The sequence below is a fragment of the Nerophis ophidion genome, linkage group LG01, assembly GCF_033978795.1.
Source record: "Nerophis ophidion isolate RoL-2023_Sa linkage group LG01, RoL_Noph_v1.0, whole genome shotgun sequence".
NCBI classification, from domain to species: Eukaryota; Metazoa; Chordata; class Actinopteri; order Syngnathiformes; family Syngnathidae; genus Nerophis; species Nerophis ophidion.
In genome coordinates, this window is record NC_084611.1 from 72,047,259 (window position 1) to 72,066,741 (window position 19,483).

Genomic DNA, 19,483 nt, shown 5'->3' on the forward strand with positions numbered 1-19,483 from the left:
GAGGGCGGTGTACAAAAGCATCTCATTATCAATGGTACTCTTTCTTTGCTGTCTTTTCTGAGTATTTTTTTTATTATCAATAGGAAAGCTTTTAGCTAAAGTCAGCCCTAAACATAAATGGCCTGTTTCATAAAAGAAAAAAAATATAGATTAGTGATGTAAGCTGGGATGGAAGAGACTTGAATATGTGACCCTTGTATCAATTTGTCAGCAACAAGAAGGCCTTCCAAAAATTCATTCCGTGGGCAGTAATTGACAGCAAATGTTCTGTCCTTTTTTTTTTCTTTTTTTTTTCAGTTTTGGCACCCTTTTTTTTTTTACTACATTTTTTTTCTTGAAAGCCAGCTGCTCTCTTCTCTTAGATGCACTTCTGTTTTATGATGAGAATAATGATGCTTGATGAAATCATAACCTTGATAGACAACGCACCTTTACCAACTCCATCACAGTAAACCCGTTATTATTTGCCCTTTTACTCAACAGGAAGCAGTGGAAATGGAAGAGGAAGGTGTGGGTAAGTGGTAAAATCCATTCTTTGGCAAATGTAAAAAAAAATGATGTTCTGGTACAGACGTGGATATGAAAGTGCTACTTTCAAATCTTGCGTCTCTCTGCCTCTTTATACATACACTGTTTATATGTAACATCAAGATCAGAAACATTTATTTCAATTTTCAAAGTAAATTGGGTTTTCCAAAGTACACATGGACAACAAACTCTCTGTCTTTCAGAAATGATGCGAGGTGCAGTTCTGCAGAATAGAGACAACAACAACATGGAGAGATCAGGTGACCTATTTGTAACAACATCTTCTAGAAATAGCCATCACCCTAAAAAACATTAAAACATATCCTGCGCATACCACATTCTTGACAACAACATGAAATTTGAATCCATGTCAAATCTTCTTTCAACTTCCCCTTGAAAGTCCAATTTTTGTTTCAGTTTATATCACTTTTAATGGATAGTTATACTAATAATGATTATTGTTTTTATTGTTGACCGTCTTTTTACACTTGGGTGACATAATATTTAAAAAAAACCATTTAGTGTATAATATTACCAAATAATTATTAAATTGAATTCCCAGCCACCAACTGGTGTGTGGTCGACAAAAGTAAGGAACGATCTGTGTTCGTTTTATTTTTAATACCTCCACAAGATGGCAGCGGCTGTATTTAAAGGAGAACTGCATAGTTTTATTTTTATTATTTTGTTATAAATGGTAGATGGGTTGTAGTTGTATAGCTCTTTTCTACCTTCAAGGTACTCAAAGCGCTTTGACACTACTTCCACACTCACCCATTCACACACACATTCAGTTATCATTCACTATCCCTATTTGAGACAAGAACTCATGTTTTTTCTCTTTATTGTATATTTTAAATTGTAAAATATGGCTCATACTGGACGGCTAGCAACATAAGCAATAGGGGGTCACCTATTGCGCTCATACAACCCTCTAAAAATATACCGTATTTTTCGGATTAAAAGACGCTCCGGAGTGTACGTCGCACAGGCCGACAATGCATAATAAAGAAGGGAAAAAAACATATATACGTCGCACTGGAGTATAAGTCGCATTTTGGGGGTAGATTTATTTGGTAAAATCCAACACCAACAATAGACGTTTGAAAGGCAATTTAAAATAAATAAAGAGTGAACAACAGGCTGAATAAGTGTACGTTATATGACGCATAAATAAACAACAGAGAACGTGCCTGGTATGTTAACATAACATATTATGGTAAGAGTCATCCAAATAACTATAACATATAGAACATGCTATACGTTTACCAAACAATGTCACTACTAATCAATAAATCCGATGAAATATTTTTACTCGATGTCGCTTCTAAACAACTCTGCCAACTCCAAAGGTATGCGCCGCTTCCTCTTTTCGTTTTCTGCTGCATATTTCACTACGTCCAGCTTGTAATCTGCAGTACATGATTTCCTTTTCGGTGCCATTTTGGTTCAGCCCTTCTCAGTTTTTATAAGTTACCGCAAACGATGAAATGATCCATTTTGAATACTGTAGCTACGGCAGTAGCATATAGCAGTTTGCATCCCATGACCCACAATGCTCTTCTGCCATGACTCTCCCCCGCTGAATTCTTATTAGTTGACGTGTATGTGACGATTGCTGACGTGTGTGTGACGATTGCTGACATTTTCTTCGTCTCTTCCGCGAATGAGATAAATAATATCCATCCATTTGTTTTTTACTCGTGTGACATTTATAATGAATTCATCATCTAAACGGGCAACACAAGTATTGTGCAGAAAGATATAAACATCCCAGTGAGAGCAAATATTGTACAGTAACCCCGTCCAAAAGACATGCACCTGGGGATAGGTTGATTGTCATCTGTTAAAACTTCTCAAGGTGGCAACTAGTGATGTGCGGATAAATATAGAAATATCGACACCGCTGATTCCAGATCTTTTATGCTTTAATATTGATCAAATTATTGATAGTTTTGATACTTTAGTTCAGGAGTGTCTAAACCTTTTCCCTCAAGGGCCACATACTGAAAAAAAGACAAAGTATGCAGGGTCCATATTGATATTTTTTTTATTTAAAACAATGCTAAAACCATATCGTGTCAGCTTTGTAGAGGTGACTATTATTAATTATTAGTTAGAACATTTCAGCTTTTTCTCATTACATACCAAGTTTTTTGCGCTTTTCTTCTTATATTTTTGCTATTGTCTTTTCCTATGGAAAAATAGGATTAAGAAAAGTATAATAATGCAATTCTTTAACTGCATAACCTTTACAAAAATATTAATGTTCAGTTCCACATTTTTTAAATTAATTAATAACTACGTATTTTTTTAGTGACTAACTTTTTTTATAAATATATTTAAGGTAAATTGTGTTTTTTATTTTGTGAGTTTCTATTATTTAAATTTTTTTTTCCACCAAGCGCCGCATACTGAAAAGTCAAGTATGGGTGGGGACATTTTGTTATATGTATTTTTTTAATGCTGAAACAGATATTAAATACATGTAAAACAAAAACTTTGTGTTATACAGTAGGTGACTAAATATATCATTACTAATTATTAGTTTAGCCTTTTCTCAATCCCCATTCCGATTTTTGGCTCTTTTTAAAAAAAAATTGTACTGTTGTTTTTTAACAGATATATTGTTATTTGAAAATACACACATTTTAGCTGACACGTTCGTTATATTTGCACAAAGTATCGGTAACGGATCAATATCGCCGATACCATTTTCTCTTTTTTCTTAAATTTGTACTGTTGTTTTTTCATTGATATATTGTATTTGAAAATACACACATTTTAGCAGAAACGTTAGTTATATTTGCACAAAATATCGGTCACGGATCAATATCGCCGATACCAGCCTGAATTTTACTTGGTATCGCTATCGGATCAGAAAGAAAATCAGTGGCGTCCTACATCACTAGTGCAGAAGGAAGTTTAGTGCTATGTTTTAAGGTCAGTTTTTCTTAGCAGTTCTTTATTTGCTTTCGACAACTTAGACATATCCGGATGTTCTCATTCATCCAGGTCATCAAGGAGAACTTAGACATAGCCCAAATAAAGAGAGGGTCATCAACTCGACCCACCATCTCAGTCATGTTGCGACACAAGTCATGCTGGGCAGAGGTGTGTAGTAACGCGCTACATTTACTTTTGGGATAAATTGTACTTCTAAGAGGAGTTTTAACGCAACATACTTTTACTTGAGTATATTTATAGAGAGGAAACGCTACTTTTACTCCACTCCATTCATCTACATTCAGCTTTCTACTCGCTATTGATTTTTATCAATCTGTTAATGCACGCTTTGTTTGTTTGGTTTGTCAGATAGACCTTCAAAGTAAGATCCATCACATGCCTGCATTTCACCAATCAAATGCAGTCACTGGTGACGTTTGACTGTGTTTCACCAATCAAATGCAGTCACTGGTGACTTTTGACGTCGTTTCACCAATCAAATGCAGTCACTGGTGACGTTTGACTCCATTTCACCAATCAAATGCAGTCACTGGTGACGTTTGACTGTGTTTCACCAATCAAACACAGCCAGGCGGTCACATGATTAACTGCACTTTTTTTTGTTTTGTTTTTTATAAATATTTATAAATTTCAACATTTACAAACAGTTGAAAATAATAATCAAAGTAAGTACAAAAACAGTACAAAACGGTATTAAGAGCGTACAAAACAGCGTAAGGGGGTTGTAAATTCAAATTAACTAAAATAGAATGCAAAAAAGATATATACATATAAAATAAACAAAGTGCAAAGCCATAGCCTCACTCAATCTCACTAAATAACATAAATTTGGAAAACATAAATTTGGAAGACACAGCTTTTTGGTTGTTAGAGGTAGAGTGTTTTAATGTAGAGTTCTAAATCTTTTTTAAAGGCACAAAAAAAGGTCAGGTATTGAGAAACTTACATTTATGAATATACAACTTAGCCAATAGTATGAGATTGCAAAGGTAAAATTAATTTTCAAATTTTTTTTCAATGCAGTGTAAAACCAAATATATATTATTTAATATATATTATTGTTTTAGTTGCTTAAGAGATATTCCTGGCTCTGAATTTGTTCGCTATTTTTATGTTTTTGTGCATTACTTGTTGCCGTCATCATTAAACGAACAGGTTACTCATCGGTTACTCAGTACTTGAGTAGTTTTTTCACAACGTACTTTTTACTTTTACTCAAGTAAATATTTGGGTGACTACTCCTTACTTTTACTTGAGTAATACATCTCTAAAGTAACTACTCTTACTTGAGTACAATTTCTGGCTACTCTACCCACCTCTGATGCTGTGGATTTGGCACCACTATCAGGAAGTACAGGGTAGCGTCCGAGGAAAAGTGTGCGTGTAAGCTCCCCGGCATGACTTGTGTTGTGAGATAGTGATTCGAGGTAACGACCCTCTGCTTATTTTGTGCTCTGTTGGATCTGACGTGTTAATTAAATGAGCATGCTGTCAGAGATAAATGGGTTTTTTTCCCCTGTTGCTGCTTGGTTGCTGTTTTGTAAGCATATGCTCAAAATTATTGATGGGTATTCTACGCCTCAGCGAGTGTTGGTCACACTCACTAGCTGTATTGACACAGCACTATTACTGTTTTAGTATTTCCTTATGGTCATCTGCCATTTACTGGATTAAACATATTTAATCTGCAATAAATAGTTAGCAAATATAATGGTTTTTTTGGGAGTTTTTTCAACTAATAGCTGCACAGAAAGGTATATGAATCACACAACTCTGGTCAATGAGCCATATAGTAAAAAGGAAAAGAAGAGCAATAACATTATTTCGCACTGTAACGCTTCGGAATGTTTTTGTTTTCCTTATTACATGTAGATCAATGATGAAGACTAATTATGAAAAGTGGTTTTTGCTTGTTTTTTTTTTCTTAAATTAATACACACATTGTAGCACCCAGAGACGTAGTATCACTTCTTGTGTTTCATAATGCATCAATGCTTCAGTATTGTTTCAACCACCGCAACTTAAAATATAACCTGGTGAACGTATTACAAAGGAGACAGTTCGACCCTGGAACAGATTTTTTCTATTTTGCTGCTTTCCAAAAAGAAATATTGTTTTTCAATCCAGACAAAAGACTTTAACCAGCATTTTGGAACATGTTGTATTCAGCCTTAGGGGTGCTACTCTGATCACATTTGCTTATGAATATGCATTCCCTTATTTAATACAGCTGCGCATAAATAAATATGGTGACTGGGGGTTAAAGGGCAACATTTGAAGTTTTAGAGGACACTAAGTTATTCAGCCTTGTCGGCGGTAGGCTTCTCAAGGTCAGATAAGTAAAGTTGTTTCAATAAAAACTAAGGCCTTTACAGTATTATCATGGGGCTTAGACCAAACATAATGACAACACTTATTCAAGTGTAAAAATAAGTCAACCACTTTATATAATACAATACAATATAACACAAACACGAATCACTTTGTGGGCTTTTTGACATTTATAGTTGTCCTACAAGTGTAAAAAGAAGTTTGCCAGTGGAGACTATCCCTCTCCACTCATATTATGATTTTTTTTTTCTATTTTTAAAACACTCCAATTCGGTTTTGATAATATGTAATTATGTTTCATGGATTTTGTTTTACAGACCTCTTTTATAAGCTATATTTTTGCTCCCTTTAAAAAGAGCTTGTTTTGAGATCAAAGTTGTTGAATGCAAAATAACCCTTCTTCACCACGCCCCCACCCTGAGTCATCACTCCCGTCCAAAGGCAAAACCTAGTAACTCACATCTAGCTGATTTTGAGAAAACAAAGGAAAACCAACTTATCTTGATGCTGTCTTACAAAGATCTACAAAGTCATCAAACGTATAGATGTTTTCTTGAGCTTGGATTTTCTTGCCGATTGAGCCATGGATTGAATCTGCTCTCATGAACGTGTGCCCTTTCTCCAGATATTTTATCACAATCTCGGGTAGGCCCCATTCTGCGTTTGCACATTGGGCAAGAGCCGTGTACAGCGCCTAGTTTTTATTTTGACCTCCACAGTTATCTGCCCAAAAGAGTAAGCAAGGGGAAGAATCAAGAACAATACATTTAATGAAGGTGCTTTCAACTTCCTGGGCCAATCTTCCAAATATCCCCTCGTGCCATAATATCACATAATCAGGTTGACCGTCGGCCCCCATTCGTGCAAATGTCTCATTAAAGACAATAAGGCAACTGACAAAGAAGCTCCGATTGGTCCCTTGAGATATCAGGTTTTTCTGTTGTATCTACGCGGTTATGTGGTAGTTGCTAGGTCCTGCCATGCGCGTAACAGCTTACTTACGGAACAAATTACAATATCGCATACACTAAGGTAAAGCATATCACCTAGGAACTCCAAAATTATTGTCAGCTCAGTTTTGACCAAAATTGAGCTACTGGGTTTTGCCTTTGGACGGGAGAGCATTCACCCCAGCCATTAGTCAAATGTTTTTAGGTCGTTTTTAGTTTTTTTGCTGCGCACTTCAGACATCTATGATCGGCGCCAGTCATCTGTTTTAGGTTACTTTCCTCACAACATTTCCATGGATATAGCTAGAGTAACGGGCTCACCATGTTTTATTGTCGGCACATTAAGTAAACTATATGCGGGCAGACGAGAGAAAGAAAAAGAAACCATGCTGCAGGTCTAACTATACACTAAAGTCAAACTTCTACCGAGTCATTATTCCTCCAATGCTAAATCCTTGATACATCCGTCTGTATGTTGACATTAAAATGCTTGTCTATTTTATATTATGTATTGTAAATCCCAGAAAAACTCAACGGCTAGGAGCATTATAACATGAAGTAAGGATCGAGAGTCTCCATGGTGACAGCCGCGAAGTACATGCAAAACCCCACATTTAAATTGGGCGATCTACACCAAATATCAATTTTAAACGCAGTCTTAGTAGATCACACTCCCACTTATAGTACACACAATTTTATAGTTTGCACACGCTATGTAGTTTTGGGTATTTGCATCTCAGTTGATCAGGCCCTTAGAGCCTCATCATGTAGCACTGTAACATTTTAAATCAGAACATAAAACAGTGACTTATTATGTCCGCTTTTACTGGGATGGTTGTATCTTTCAGCACTTGTGCTCTCCTTGAGCTGCTAAATTCAGAATCATCCTCACTGTTTGGATAAAAGATGCCATTTTGCTGAGTTTACTGAGGAATTTGTTAAACTGAAACAAGACAAAAATAATTTCGTAAGTTAATAATACTTAGACAGACACTCGTAAATGTGTTAGCATTGTAGCTAATGCTAACAATGTTCACTTGATTACATTACGATAGCACGTACAAATATGCATGAAAAACTCCTATGGACATCACCAATGGGATGATTTAGTAAGTATAAACAGTTTTAGCTAAACTCTAAAACTTACAAATCATCCTTGAAATTATGAATGAAGAATACATATGAGTAGAAACCCTGTCGACGGCTAGAAGACGGAACAGCACTTCTGTTTCAAAGCTCTAAAATAAATGACACTGCAGCACTACTGCACCTGCAGTGAGTGAACTTTTTCAAAGAATGGTGCAATAGCACAAAAAATAACACTTTTTCAGTTTTTTGCTTGTTTGTTTGTTGCATTACTATTTGCATTTTTCTTCAGCGAAGAGAAATCTCTAAATTAGTCGCACCGTTTTATAAGCCGCATGGTTCTAAGCATAGGAAAAAAGTAGTTGCATATGGTCTGGAATTTAAAAAGTAAAAAAATGCCGCAAGCAAGCGTTTTTCCATGTCTTTCTAACCATCCCCGGGTATAAATTGGCTGTCAAAGTTGACCAACTTCTCGGTTTCTGGCCACATCCTTACAATACAAATGTGAGGCATGATTATGAGGTGGCAACTTGTCCAGGGTGAACCCACCCTTCCTCCCGAATGCAGCTGATATCGGCCCCAGCAACCCCCCGCGAGCCCGAACAGGACAAGCGGTAGAAAATGGATGGATGTATGGATTTCTAATCAAGAATTAACTTTCACAAACTCAGAGGCGATGCAGCAGCTCACCGGCTCAGTATGTTAATACAGCAACATAAACTAGTTAGTGCTTGTAATAACAATATAGCTAATGGTACATATTTAGGTCACAAAATATAAATTGAGTATTGTTAGCAGTTTTTACCTGTTTTGGTGGGCTTTACAGGTCTAATATCCATCCATCCATTTTTTACCGCTTGTCCCTTTTGGGGTCGGGGGGGTGCTGGAGCCTATCTCAGCTGCATTCGGGCGGAAGGCGAGGTACACCCTGGACAAGTTTCTACCTCATCGCAGGGCCAACACAGATAGACAAACAACATTCACACTCACATTTACACACTAGGGACAATTTAGTGTTGCCAATCAACCTATCCCCAGGTGCATGTCTTTGGAAGTGTGAGGAAGCCGGAGTACCCAGAAGGAACCCACGCAGTCACGGGGAGAACATGCAAACTCCACACAGAAAGATCACGAGCCCGGGATTGAACCCAAGACTACTCAGGACCTTCGTATTGTGAGGCACATGCACTAACCACTGTTCCAACGTGCTGCCCTGGGTGGAATATATTACTCGTATATGCTACATTGTTATCCTCCTCATACTTGCCATATTTCAAGGCTTAGAATGCCTACAAAAAAAACATGCATTTTTTTTGTGTCTAATATAGGGATTATGAATGATCTGCAAAATTCCCCCCAAAAAGTGTAGTTCCCCTTTAATCACGAGTATCTCATAGGGCTTCACAAACTCACAACCACATCCCCTGTTCAAAACTCAAAAGAACCCAGCTGGGGAAAAAGAAGAAACCGCAGATGTAGGGACCCCCCCTTGCAGGGTGATGGGCTGCAATGGATGTCGGGTGGGGATAATTATTGAATTGTTAAATATTATATCATGTAGGAGTTCAGTCCATCGGGAAGCCAACAGATTGCGAGGTCAGCCCACAGCTCGGGTCAGCTCGCACCTTGTTGAGTGAGTGTTCAAGTTGCAAACCCTTAGGGTTGCCTGGAAGCGTGATTATTTCTGCTTAAAAGTGAGAAATTAGTTTTTTCTGATGTATTGTGGGCAAATCAGCGTCTAATTATATTGAAGCGATGAAACAAAAAAAATCATCCCTGAGGGTGCGTTCGCTAATAAAGTCAGTATCTGGTCTTAAAGGCCTACTGAAACCCACTACTACCGACCGCAGTCTGATAGTTTATATATCAATGATGAAATATTAACATTGCAACACATGCCAATACGGCCTTTTTAGTTTACTAAATTGCAATTTTAAATTTCCCGCGAAGTGTCCTGTTGAAAACGTCGCGGAATGCTGACGTGTACGCGTGATGTCACGGACTGTTAGGAAATATTAGCGCTGCGCACATACATACACAGCCGAAAGTTGTCTGCGTTAACCGCATAATTACACAGTATTTTGGACATCTGTGTTGCTGAATCTTTTGCAATTTGTTCAATTAATAATAGAGAAGTCAAAGCAGAAAGATGGAGTTGGGTAGCTTTAGCCTTTAGCCACACAAACACACGGTGATTCCTTGTTTAAATTTCCCGGAGGTGAAACCTTCCTATGGATCAGAGCGGTCTAGCGAACATGGATCCCGACCACTTGACAACCAGCAGTTTTCGGTGAGAAAATTGTGGTAAAAAGTCGCCACTTACCGGAGATCAGCTGAGCTTGTGCCGTCCGTACAGCTGACGTCGACTTCCATCAGACACTGGCGTCAAGACACCTGTGGATACACCCTTCTGATTATCGGGTACTATTAATCTCACTAAAACACTAGCAACACAATAGAAAGATAAGGGATTTCCCAGAATTATCCTAGTAAATGTGTCTAAAAACATCTGAATTCGTCCCAATGCAACCGCGATTTTTATTTTTTTCTAGTCCGTCGCTATCAATATCCTCAAACATAAATCTTTCATCCTCGCTCAAATTAATGGGGAAATTGTCGTTTTCTCGGTCCGAATAGCTGTTTTTGTTGGAGGCTCCAATTAAAGACAATGCGAGGATGTGAGGAGCCATCAACGGGTGACGTCATCGTCTGCGACTTACGGTAAAGGCAGGGCTTTTCTGTTAGCACCCAAAAGTCGCGAACTTTATCGTCGATGTTCTCTACTAAATCCTTTCAGCAAAAATATGGTAATATCGCGAAATGATCAAGTATGACAGAATGGACTTGCTATCCCCGTTTAAATAAGAAAATCTCATTTCAGTAGGCCTTTAATGTTCAATGCTCCAATGAGAATATTAATTGAAGGCATATCTTCAGGGAAAGTTGAGGGTGACGTGAAGGCGTGTCAAATCTCAGCGCGGGACGAAGACGCAACAGTCAATGGTCAAGGTGACTTGAAGGAAGGAGATTTGGGACCCCACGATGAGGCTTTGGAGCTTTGGAACTCTCAGGCCGGCACCACAAATGGACCGAGCGAGGAGGTACTAGTCGACATTTCAACAGAGCTGGATGAAGGGGTGGTGGTCATGAGAGCCGAACGAGTCATCATCTTGGATGATGATGAGGAGGAGGAGTTAGAAGAAACCGCACAGACAACTACAGAATGGTCAGGAGAGACCGTGGAGGAGATGGAAGGAGGTCTGGAAGCCTCTGTAGAATCGGTGGAGATTGAGGCAAATGCGGGGCAGCAATCAGGAACAGAAGGAGACGATGGCGAGTATGAGACTCAAGCGCAGGACAACGAAATAAAGGTTGAAGCATCCGTGGTGGTGACGCAATCACCAGTCATCCCTCTAGAGGGCGCCACAGTGGCTCCTGTGCCTGAGTACGCTCAGTCGGAGGCTCCTCAAGCCGAAGGAGAAACCCCAGCAGAAGAAGCAACACCGGAGGAAGCTGACACGTCTTCCCTAAAAGCCCCAGAGGAGTGCTTCGACTCTCAGTTCCACGAGGTTCCCCTGAGCGATACTCTGGAGAACCACAGGACTGAAGCGGAACCCGGCGAGCAGGAACCTCTCCTGGAGGAGGTCCAAGCTGCAAACGTGCACAAGGCGGAGGTGGCCGAGAGCCGGCCGGCTGGCGCGCACACACCTGGAGACGCCATGGAGGCACCTAAAAAGAAAAGCTGCCAGTGCTGCTCTGTCATGTAAAGCCAACAAAAATATTGACACTTTTTTTTTACACAGTATAACAGTAACAATACAATATGATTCCACTTATACAGTGTGCAGTTTAGAATTGAAATACCTTTATTACACTCACTTTGTTGAGCTCATGCCCTCTTTCAATGACCTATTTCAAGTTTTTTTTAAGTCATTTCTTTTTTACAGTATTAATAAATCATGGAAGTGAGTCATAACTATGAAACATCACGAAGGACCACCTGTATACAGGCGGCACATTATGTCACTGTAGTGCTCATAAATACAAGGAACTCCTACGGATCCATTGAAGGTGCTATTATAGAATACAGCATATGAAGTCAAAGGATTAAACACACATCCTAACGTTCGTGTTGTATTGCGTATAATGTTTTTAAATTCAATTGGAGCCAAAGTTACTTTTTGCTACTATTTTTATTCCGCATTTTGTCTGCACACTTCTTTTTTTTTACCCTTTAAAATGTCTTCAAAGTTTGGCAAACATTTTAGTTTTTTCACAAAACCAACATTTTAGGGGCAGTGCGATGAAAAAGGTGTTTTATCAATAAAAAAAAATGTACATATATAACTATTCTAATGTAAATAATAAATTGTTACTTTAAGTGATGCAGAGCAGTTCAGAGATATTTTTTCTAATTAGGAGGCGTAAAAGATGAATTATTTAATAGATGTAGGAATGACTAATGTGTTTTTAAGAGATAGATGGCCCAAATATTTGGGTTGACTTCATGATACAGGCTGCGTGTATTCATTTATATGAAAACCAAAGTCATGCTTCAACATCTCATGTAATGAATTAACATGTATGATGTTTTTTTTTTTTTTTATAATTTAACCAAACTGAAGAGTTTTTTTGTACATATTTATACTGAATGTATAAACCTAGGTTTGAAGTTGTAGCAGTTTTTGAAATGACCCATGGTTTAATGATTAAACTGACGTTTGTCATGTATTGTTTGCATTTGTTCATGTACATGCTGATTTCCCAATTTTGACAAAATGCCTCACATGTACCAAGTGTAGGTTCGTCACATAAAAAAGGAGAGGCATCAACGCTTGGTTGGTGATAATTGCCATTTTACAAATCACTGCTGTCCAACAAAAAGTATTCATCTTGCATTTATATGGTCTTGTATTACATGTTTGGTCCACTCACTTACAGTATACTTAGATCATTTTTGTTGGACAGTGACAAACACTTATAAAACAGCTTTCTAATGTAATAATTGTTAACCCCCGTTTCTGTGTAATAACTTCAAAATGTTTTGTGAAGCAAACATTGTGGTAGAAATTATGCAAATTTTATGTGTCATCAAATAACCAAATAACTATTGAGCAACTCAGAATGTATGTATATATATATATATATATATATAATATATATTCTGAGTATATATATTATATATATGTGTGTTTATTTGTATGTGTGTATACATATGTATGTATATATGTGTGTATGTATATATATACGTATATATAATATATGTATATACTGTATATGTATATAAAATGTATGTATATATTATGTATGCATATGTATATACTGTATATGGATATATATGTATATCTGTACATGTATATATGGACATGTTATATATGTATATGTATACATATATGTACAGTATATGTATATATGTATGTATATGTGTATGTATGTATATATATATGTATATGTGTATATACGTATGTAAATACATATACACATATATACACATATATGTATATATATTTGTGTGTGTGTATATATACGTATATATATTTATGTATACCGTATTTCCTTGAATTGCCGGCTGGGCACTAATTAATTTAAAACCTTTTCTCACTCTTGCGCTTACCAAAGGCATGCGGTAAAAGTAAGCATGCGCTAATTATTTTAAAACCTCTTCTCACTCCGGCACATACCAAAGGTATGCAGTAAAAAATTGAGTGTGATGTAAGCTTGGATCTTAAATCCTACTGAATAGCTCTTAATCTTCTTCCCTTTATGCGATTTCAAGTTACCGGTATTGAAATCAGCCTCCTCCATTTTGAAAATGATGACAGGGGAAGTGTCACTCGTGACATCACAAGTTTGACCAGGCGGTAATACTAAGCATGCGCTAATTATTTTGGGAAGCGAGTTTGACCCGGCAATTCAAGGAAATACATTATATATATGTATAGATATATATATATATGTGTATATATATATATATATATATATATATATATATATATATATATATATATATATATAGTCTCCTAACTGCCGTCCCCCATGTGTATACGTATGTATATATGTATCTTTCTATATATGCATAATTTTTTTTTCATATATATATATATGTATATATATATATATATATGTATATATATATATATATGGGAAAAAAATTATGTATATATATATATATATATATATATATATGTATATATATATATATATGTATATATATATATGTATATATATATATATATGTATATATATATGTATATACATACATATACACACACACACACACACACAGCCCGGCCAATGCGGCCCCTGAGTCAAAAAGATTGGGAACCCCTGAGTTAATCCAATGGTTTTAGAAACTGTTCATATGAAAGCTAAAACCCTCCCAAATTATGTTTGATATAGTGAAATAAATTTGCTTAACTGAAGAGTTATTGATCATTTAATGACCAAAGAAAAGTCAGACTTTGGCAAGACAAAAGTCAGAAAATAATGTGAAATAATGAACACATAATTTACTTCAAATACAAAAATGTTGCATCGCAGCAGTGAATTAAGTAGTGGTGCTGTGAGATTCATACTTATCTTGTATGACTTCCATTGACTTGAAGGACGGCACCCATGCAGATCGACAATGATTAATATAATTTGTTGATAAAGTCATCAAGGACAGCAAAGAAAACAGTCTTACGTGCCCCCCAGAGTTCATTAAAGGTGAACATTATCACCAGACCTATGTAACCGTCAATATATACCTTGATGTTGCAGAAAAAGGACCAAATGTTTTTTTAACCGTTTTCCGAACTCTAAAAGGGTGAATTTGGCAATTTAAACGCCTTTCAATTGTTCGCTGTCAGAGCGATGACCTTTCACCCGAGACGTTACAATGGGAAGCAATCCGCCATTTTCTCAAACACATTACACACACAAGTCAAATCAGCTCTGTTATTTTTTCGACTGTTTTCCCCACTTCGGAGACATCATGCCTCGTCGGTGTGTTGTCGGAGGAAGAAACAACACGATCAGGGACGGATTCAAGTTGACTTACGTGGAGTGTGCATCGATTAGCACGGCATGCTAATCGATGCTAACATGCTATTTAGGCTAGCTGTATGTACATATTGCATCGTTATGCCTCATTTGTAGCTATATTTGTATCCAGCTTTTCCCTCCACCCACATTTAATGCCAAACAAACACATACCAATCGACGGATTCAAGATGCACCGGTGTCAAAAGATGCGAAAGTCCCTCGTTTGTTCTGCACATTTTACCGACGATAGCGATGCTACGACAGAGATGGCACGGAGATGTGTGGATATCCTGTGACACTCAAAGCAGATGCATTTCCAATGATAAAGTCAAAAAATCACAAAGGTGAGTTTTGTTGATGTTATTGACTTGTGTGCTAATCAGACATATTTGGTCACGGCATGACTGCCAGCTAATCGATGATAACATGCTATTTAGGCTAGCTGTATGTACATTTGCAGCTATATTTGCATCCAGCCTTTCCCTCCACCCACATTTAATGCCAAACAAACACTTACCAGTCGACGGATTTAAGTTGCTCCAGTGTTTGAAAGATGCAATCGTTGGTTAGAAGGCGATCGCCGAATAGCTTCAATAGCTATTCGCTCAATAGCTTCAGTTTCGTCTTCAATTTTGTTTTCGCTATCTGCCTCCACACTCCAACCATCCGTTTCAATACATCCGTAACCTGTTGAATCGCTTATGCCGCTGAAATCTGAGCTAATGTCTATATATCTTGCTGTTCTATCCGCCATGTTTGTTTGTATTGGCATCACTATGTGACGTCACAGAAAAATGGACGGGTGGATTTACAGATAGCGAAAATCAGGCACTTTAAAGCCTTTTTTCGGGATATTCCATGATGGGTAAAATTTTGGAGAAAAAAAATCAAAAAATAAAATAAGCCGCTGGGAACTGATTTTTATTGGTTTTAACCCTTCTGAAATTGTGATCATGTTCCCCCTTTAAGATTCTTTGCTTCCGCCCTCCATGCTTCCTTTTTAATTCTACCTTCTACCTCAGACATGGTCAATGATGTTCGTGTCTGGTGACGGGGCTGACCAGTCTTGGAGCACCTTGATCTTCTTCACCTTGATCAACTCTGATGTAGAAGTATTTGATGGAGCACCATCCTGTTGCAAAATGTGACCCCTTTTATGGTTGGGAATGTAAGAAGTACCTAATATTTCTAGATATTTCAGGCTATTTTCTATTTTAGGCCTTAATTCGCCTTCCCCCCTGCAAATCTCCCGCACACCCCCGTATTGAATGTAGCACCATCAAACTTAACTGTTTTCTAGATGAATATCGTATCCTTGCTGGCTCCAGTAGGTCTCCTGCAATATTTGTGGCCACTGTGATTGTATTTAACTGAAGATTAATCTGAGAAATCCACTTTCTGCCACTTCTCCTGCGCCCATCCTTCTAGCAGGATGTGGGTCTTGGTAAATGCCACACACTTTTTGAATTGGCTTATGTTTAGAGCTGGTTTTTGGTCACTGATTCGACCATGGAGGCCCTTTCGAGACACAATTCTACTAACTGTTGCAGTTGACACTGGGACTTGAGGTGACCAGGGTTAGTGGAGCTCTGCTGCAGTGGAAAAGGGGCTGGCTGTGGATTTTCAAGCCAAGAAACAGTCATCCCGAGCAGTTTTCTAGCGGGGTCTTTGTTGTACTTGACACTGAGACTCTAAAGGTGGCATGTTGTCAGAGGTCAAGTTGCAGTTGATGTGAACGTCTGGTGTGCCGGGGTTCTGTTTATACACACAAACTCAAATATTGTTCAATTAGTCATCTCGGACTGGGATCATCATATGACAAGGCGACAAGACGACAAGACTTTTGTCCTTGCATAAACTGACTTGAGTGTGCTCTACCAAGGTGTAAAAGTTGAAATGTTTTTCAGGAGTTTCAATTGGCACCAAAATATTATTTCAAAAGCTGTTGGGATATAAATTAGCCATTTCTTGTCACAGAAAAATTATTAGACATATATTTGAGAGGCACTTGAGGTCAACCTGTACCTAAGCGACAAGACTTTTATCAGGGATAGTGTGTGTATATATTTATATTATATATATATATATATATATATATATATATATATATATATATATATATACATATATATACATATGTAATGTGTGTGTGTGTGTATATATATGTGTGTGTGTGTGTGTGTGTATATATATATATATATATATACACAATGTTTATATAAGTGTCATTGCTGTCTTGAGTTTCCAATCATTTCCACAACACTTAAGTGATTGAAGCACAAAAAAAAACATTCATGAAGTTTGGTGCTTTTATGAATTTATTATGGGTCTATGGAAAATGTGAGCAAATCTGCTGGGCCAAAAGTATACATACAGCAATGTTAATATTTGGTTACATGTCCCTTGGCAAGTTTCACTGCAATAAGGCACTTTTGGTAGCCATCCACAATTTCAATCTGTTTAAATTTTTGACCACTCCTCCTGACAAAATTGGTGCAGTTCAGCTAAATTTGATGGTTTTCTGACTTGGACTGGTTTCTTCAGCATTGTCCACACAATTGAGTCAGGACTTTGGCAAGGCCTTCCCAAAACCTTAATTCTAGACTGATTTAGCCATTCATTTACCACTTTTGACATGTGTTTGGGGTCATTGTCCTGTTGGAACACCCAACTGCGCCCAAGACCCAACCTCCGGGCTGATATTTTTGGGTTGTCCTAAAGAATTTGGAGGTAATCCCCTTTTTTCATTCTCCCATTTACTCTCTGTAAAGTACCAGTTCCATTAGCAGCATAACAGACCCAGAGCACAATACTACCACCGCCATGCTTGATGGTAGGATGGTGTTCCTGGGATTAAAGGCCTCACCTTTTCTCCTCCAAACATATTGCTGGGTATTGTTGCCAAACAGCTCAATTTTTGTTTCATCTGACCACAGAACTTTCCTCCAGTAGGTCTTATCTTTGCCCGTGTGATCAGCAGCAAACTTGAGACAAGCCTTAAGGTGTCGCTTCTGAAGCAAGGGCTTCCTTCTTGCATGGTAGCCTCTCTCTCTATATGTATATGTATGTACATGTGTATGTGTATATATATATATATATATATATATATATATATATATATATACATATACACACACACACATATATATATATACATATATATATACACACATATATACATATATATATATATATATATATACATATATATATATATATATTTACAAACGGTAAAAAATGGATGGATATATATATATATATATATATACACTTACATATATATACTGTATATATATATATATATATATAAACACACGTACATATACTATATATAGACATATATATGTTTATATATACAGTGGGGCAAAAAAGTATTTTGTCTGCCCCGATTGCGCAATTTCTCCCACTTAAAATGATGACAGAGGTCTGTAATTTTCATCATAGGTACACTTCAACTGTGAGAGACAGAATGTGAAAAAAAATCCAGGAATTCACATTGTAGGAATTTTAAAGAATTTATTTGTAAATTATGGTTTAAAATAAGTTATTGGTCACTTCAAACAAAGAAGATATCTGGCTCTCAAAGACCTGTAACTTCTTCTTTAAAAAACTCTTCTGTCCTTTACTCGTTACCTGTATTAATGGAACCTTTTTGAACTCGTTATCCGTATAAAAGACACCTGTCCACAGCCTCAAACAGTCAGACTCCAAACTCCACTATGGCCAAGACCAAAGAACTGTCGAAGGACACCAGGAAAAGAATTGTAGACCTGCACCAGACTGGGAAGAGTCAATCTACAATAGGCAAGCAGATTGATGTGAAAAAAATCAACTGTGGGAGCAATTATCAGAAAATGGAAGACATACAAGTCCACTGATAATCTCCCTCGATCTGGGGCTCCACGCAAGATCTCATCCCGTGGGGTCAAAATTATCATGAGAACGGTGAGCAAAAATCCCAGAACCACACGGGGGTACCTGGTGAATGACTAGCAGAGAGCTGGGACCAAATAAAAAAAGGTTACCATCAGTAACACACTACGCCGTTCTGCTAAGGGGACAGGACAATTGATCCGTGTTAAGGAAAGAATGAATGGGGCCATGTATCGTGAGATTTTGAGCCAAAACCTCCTTCCATCAGTGAGAGCTTTGAAGATGAAAAGTGGCTGGGGCTTCCAGCATGACAATGATCACAAACACACCGCCCGGGCAACGAAGGAGTGGCTCCGGAAGAAGCATTTGAAAGTCCTAGAGTGGCCTAGCCAGTCTCCAGACCTCAACCCCATTGAAAATCTGTGGACGGAGTTGAAAGTCCATGTTGCTCGGCGACAGCCCCAAAACATCACTGCTCGCTCTCGAGAAGATCTGCATAGAGGAATGGGCCAAAATACCAGCTACTGTGTGTGCAAACCTGGTAAAGGCCTATAGTAATTGTTTGACCTCTGTTATTGCCAACAAAGGTTATATTACAAAGTATTGAGTTGAATTTTTGGTATTGACCAAATACTTATTTTCCACCATAATTTACAAATAAATTATTGAAATTAATGTGAATTCCTGATTTTTTTTTTCTTCACATTTTGTCTCACAGTTGA

The 19,483-nt window shown here is 37.5% G+C and overlaps 1 protein-coding gene across 4 annotated transcripts in view; it reads left to right on the plus strand.

The window, feature by feature from the left end:
* The window catches only part of palm3 (paralemmin 3), a 100,902-nt gene extending 88,309 nt beyond the window's left edge, over positions 1–12,593 (plus strand). For all 4 annotated transcript variants that reach the window (XM_061910349.1, XM_061910332.1, XM_061910340.1 and 1 more), the window contains 3 exons: positions 484–514; positions 732–788; positions 10,800–12,593. In XM_061910349.1, the coding sequence (XP_061766333.1) occupies positions 484–514; positions 732–788; positions 10,800–11,629 (918 nt within the window). In that variant the 3' untranslated portion in view covers positions 11,630–12,593. The remainder of the gene's footprint in view (positions 1–483; positions 515–731; positions 789–10,799) is intronic.
* Positions 12,594–19,483: the final 6,890 nt, after the last annotated feature.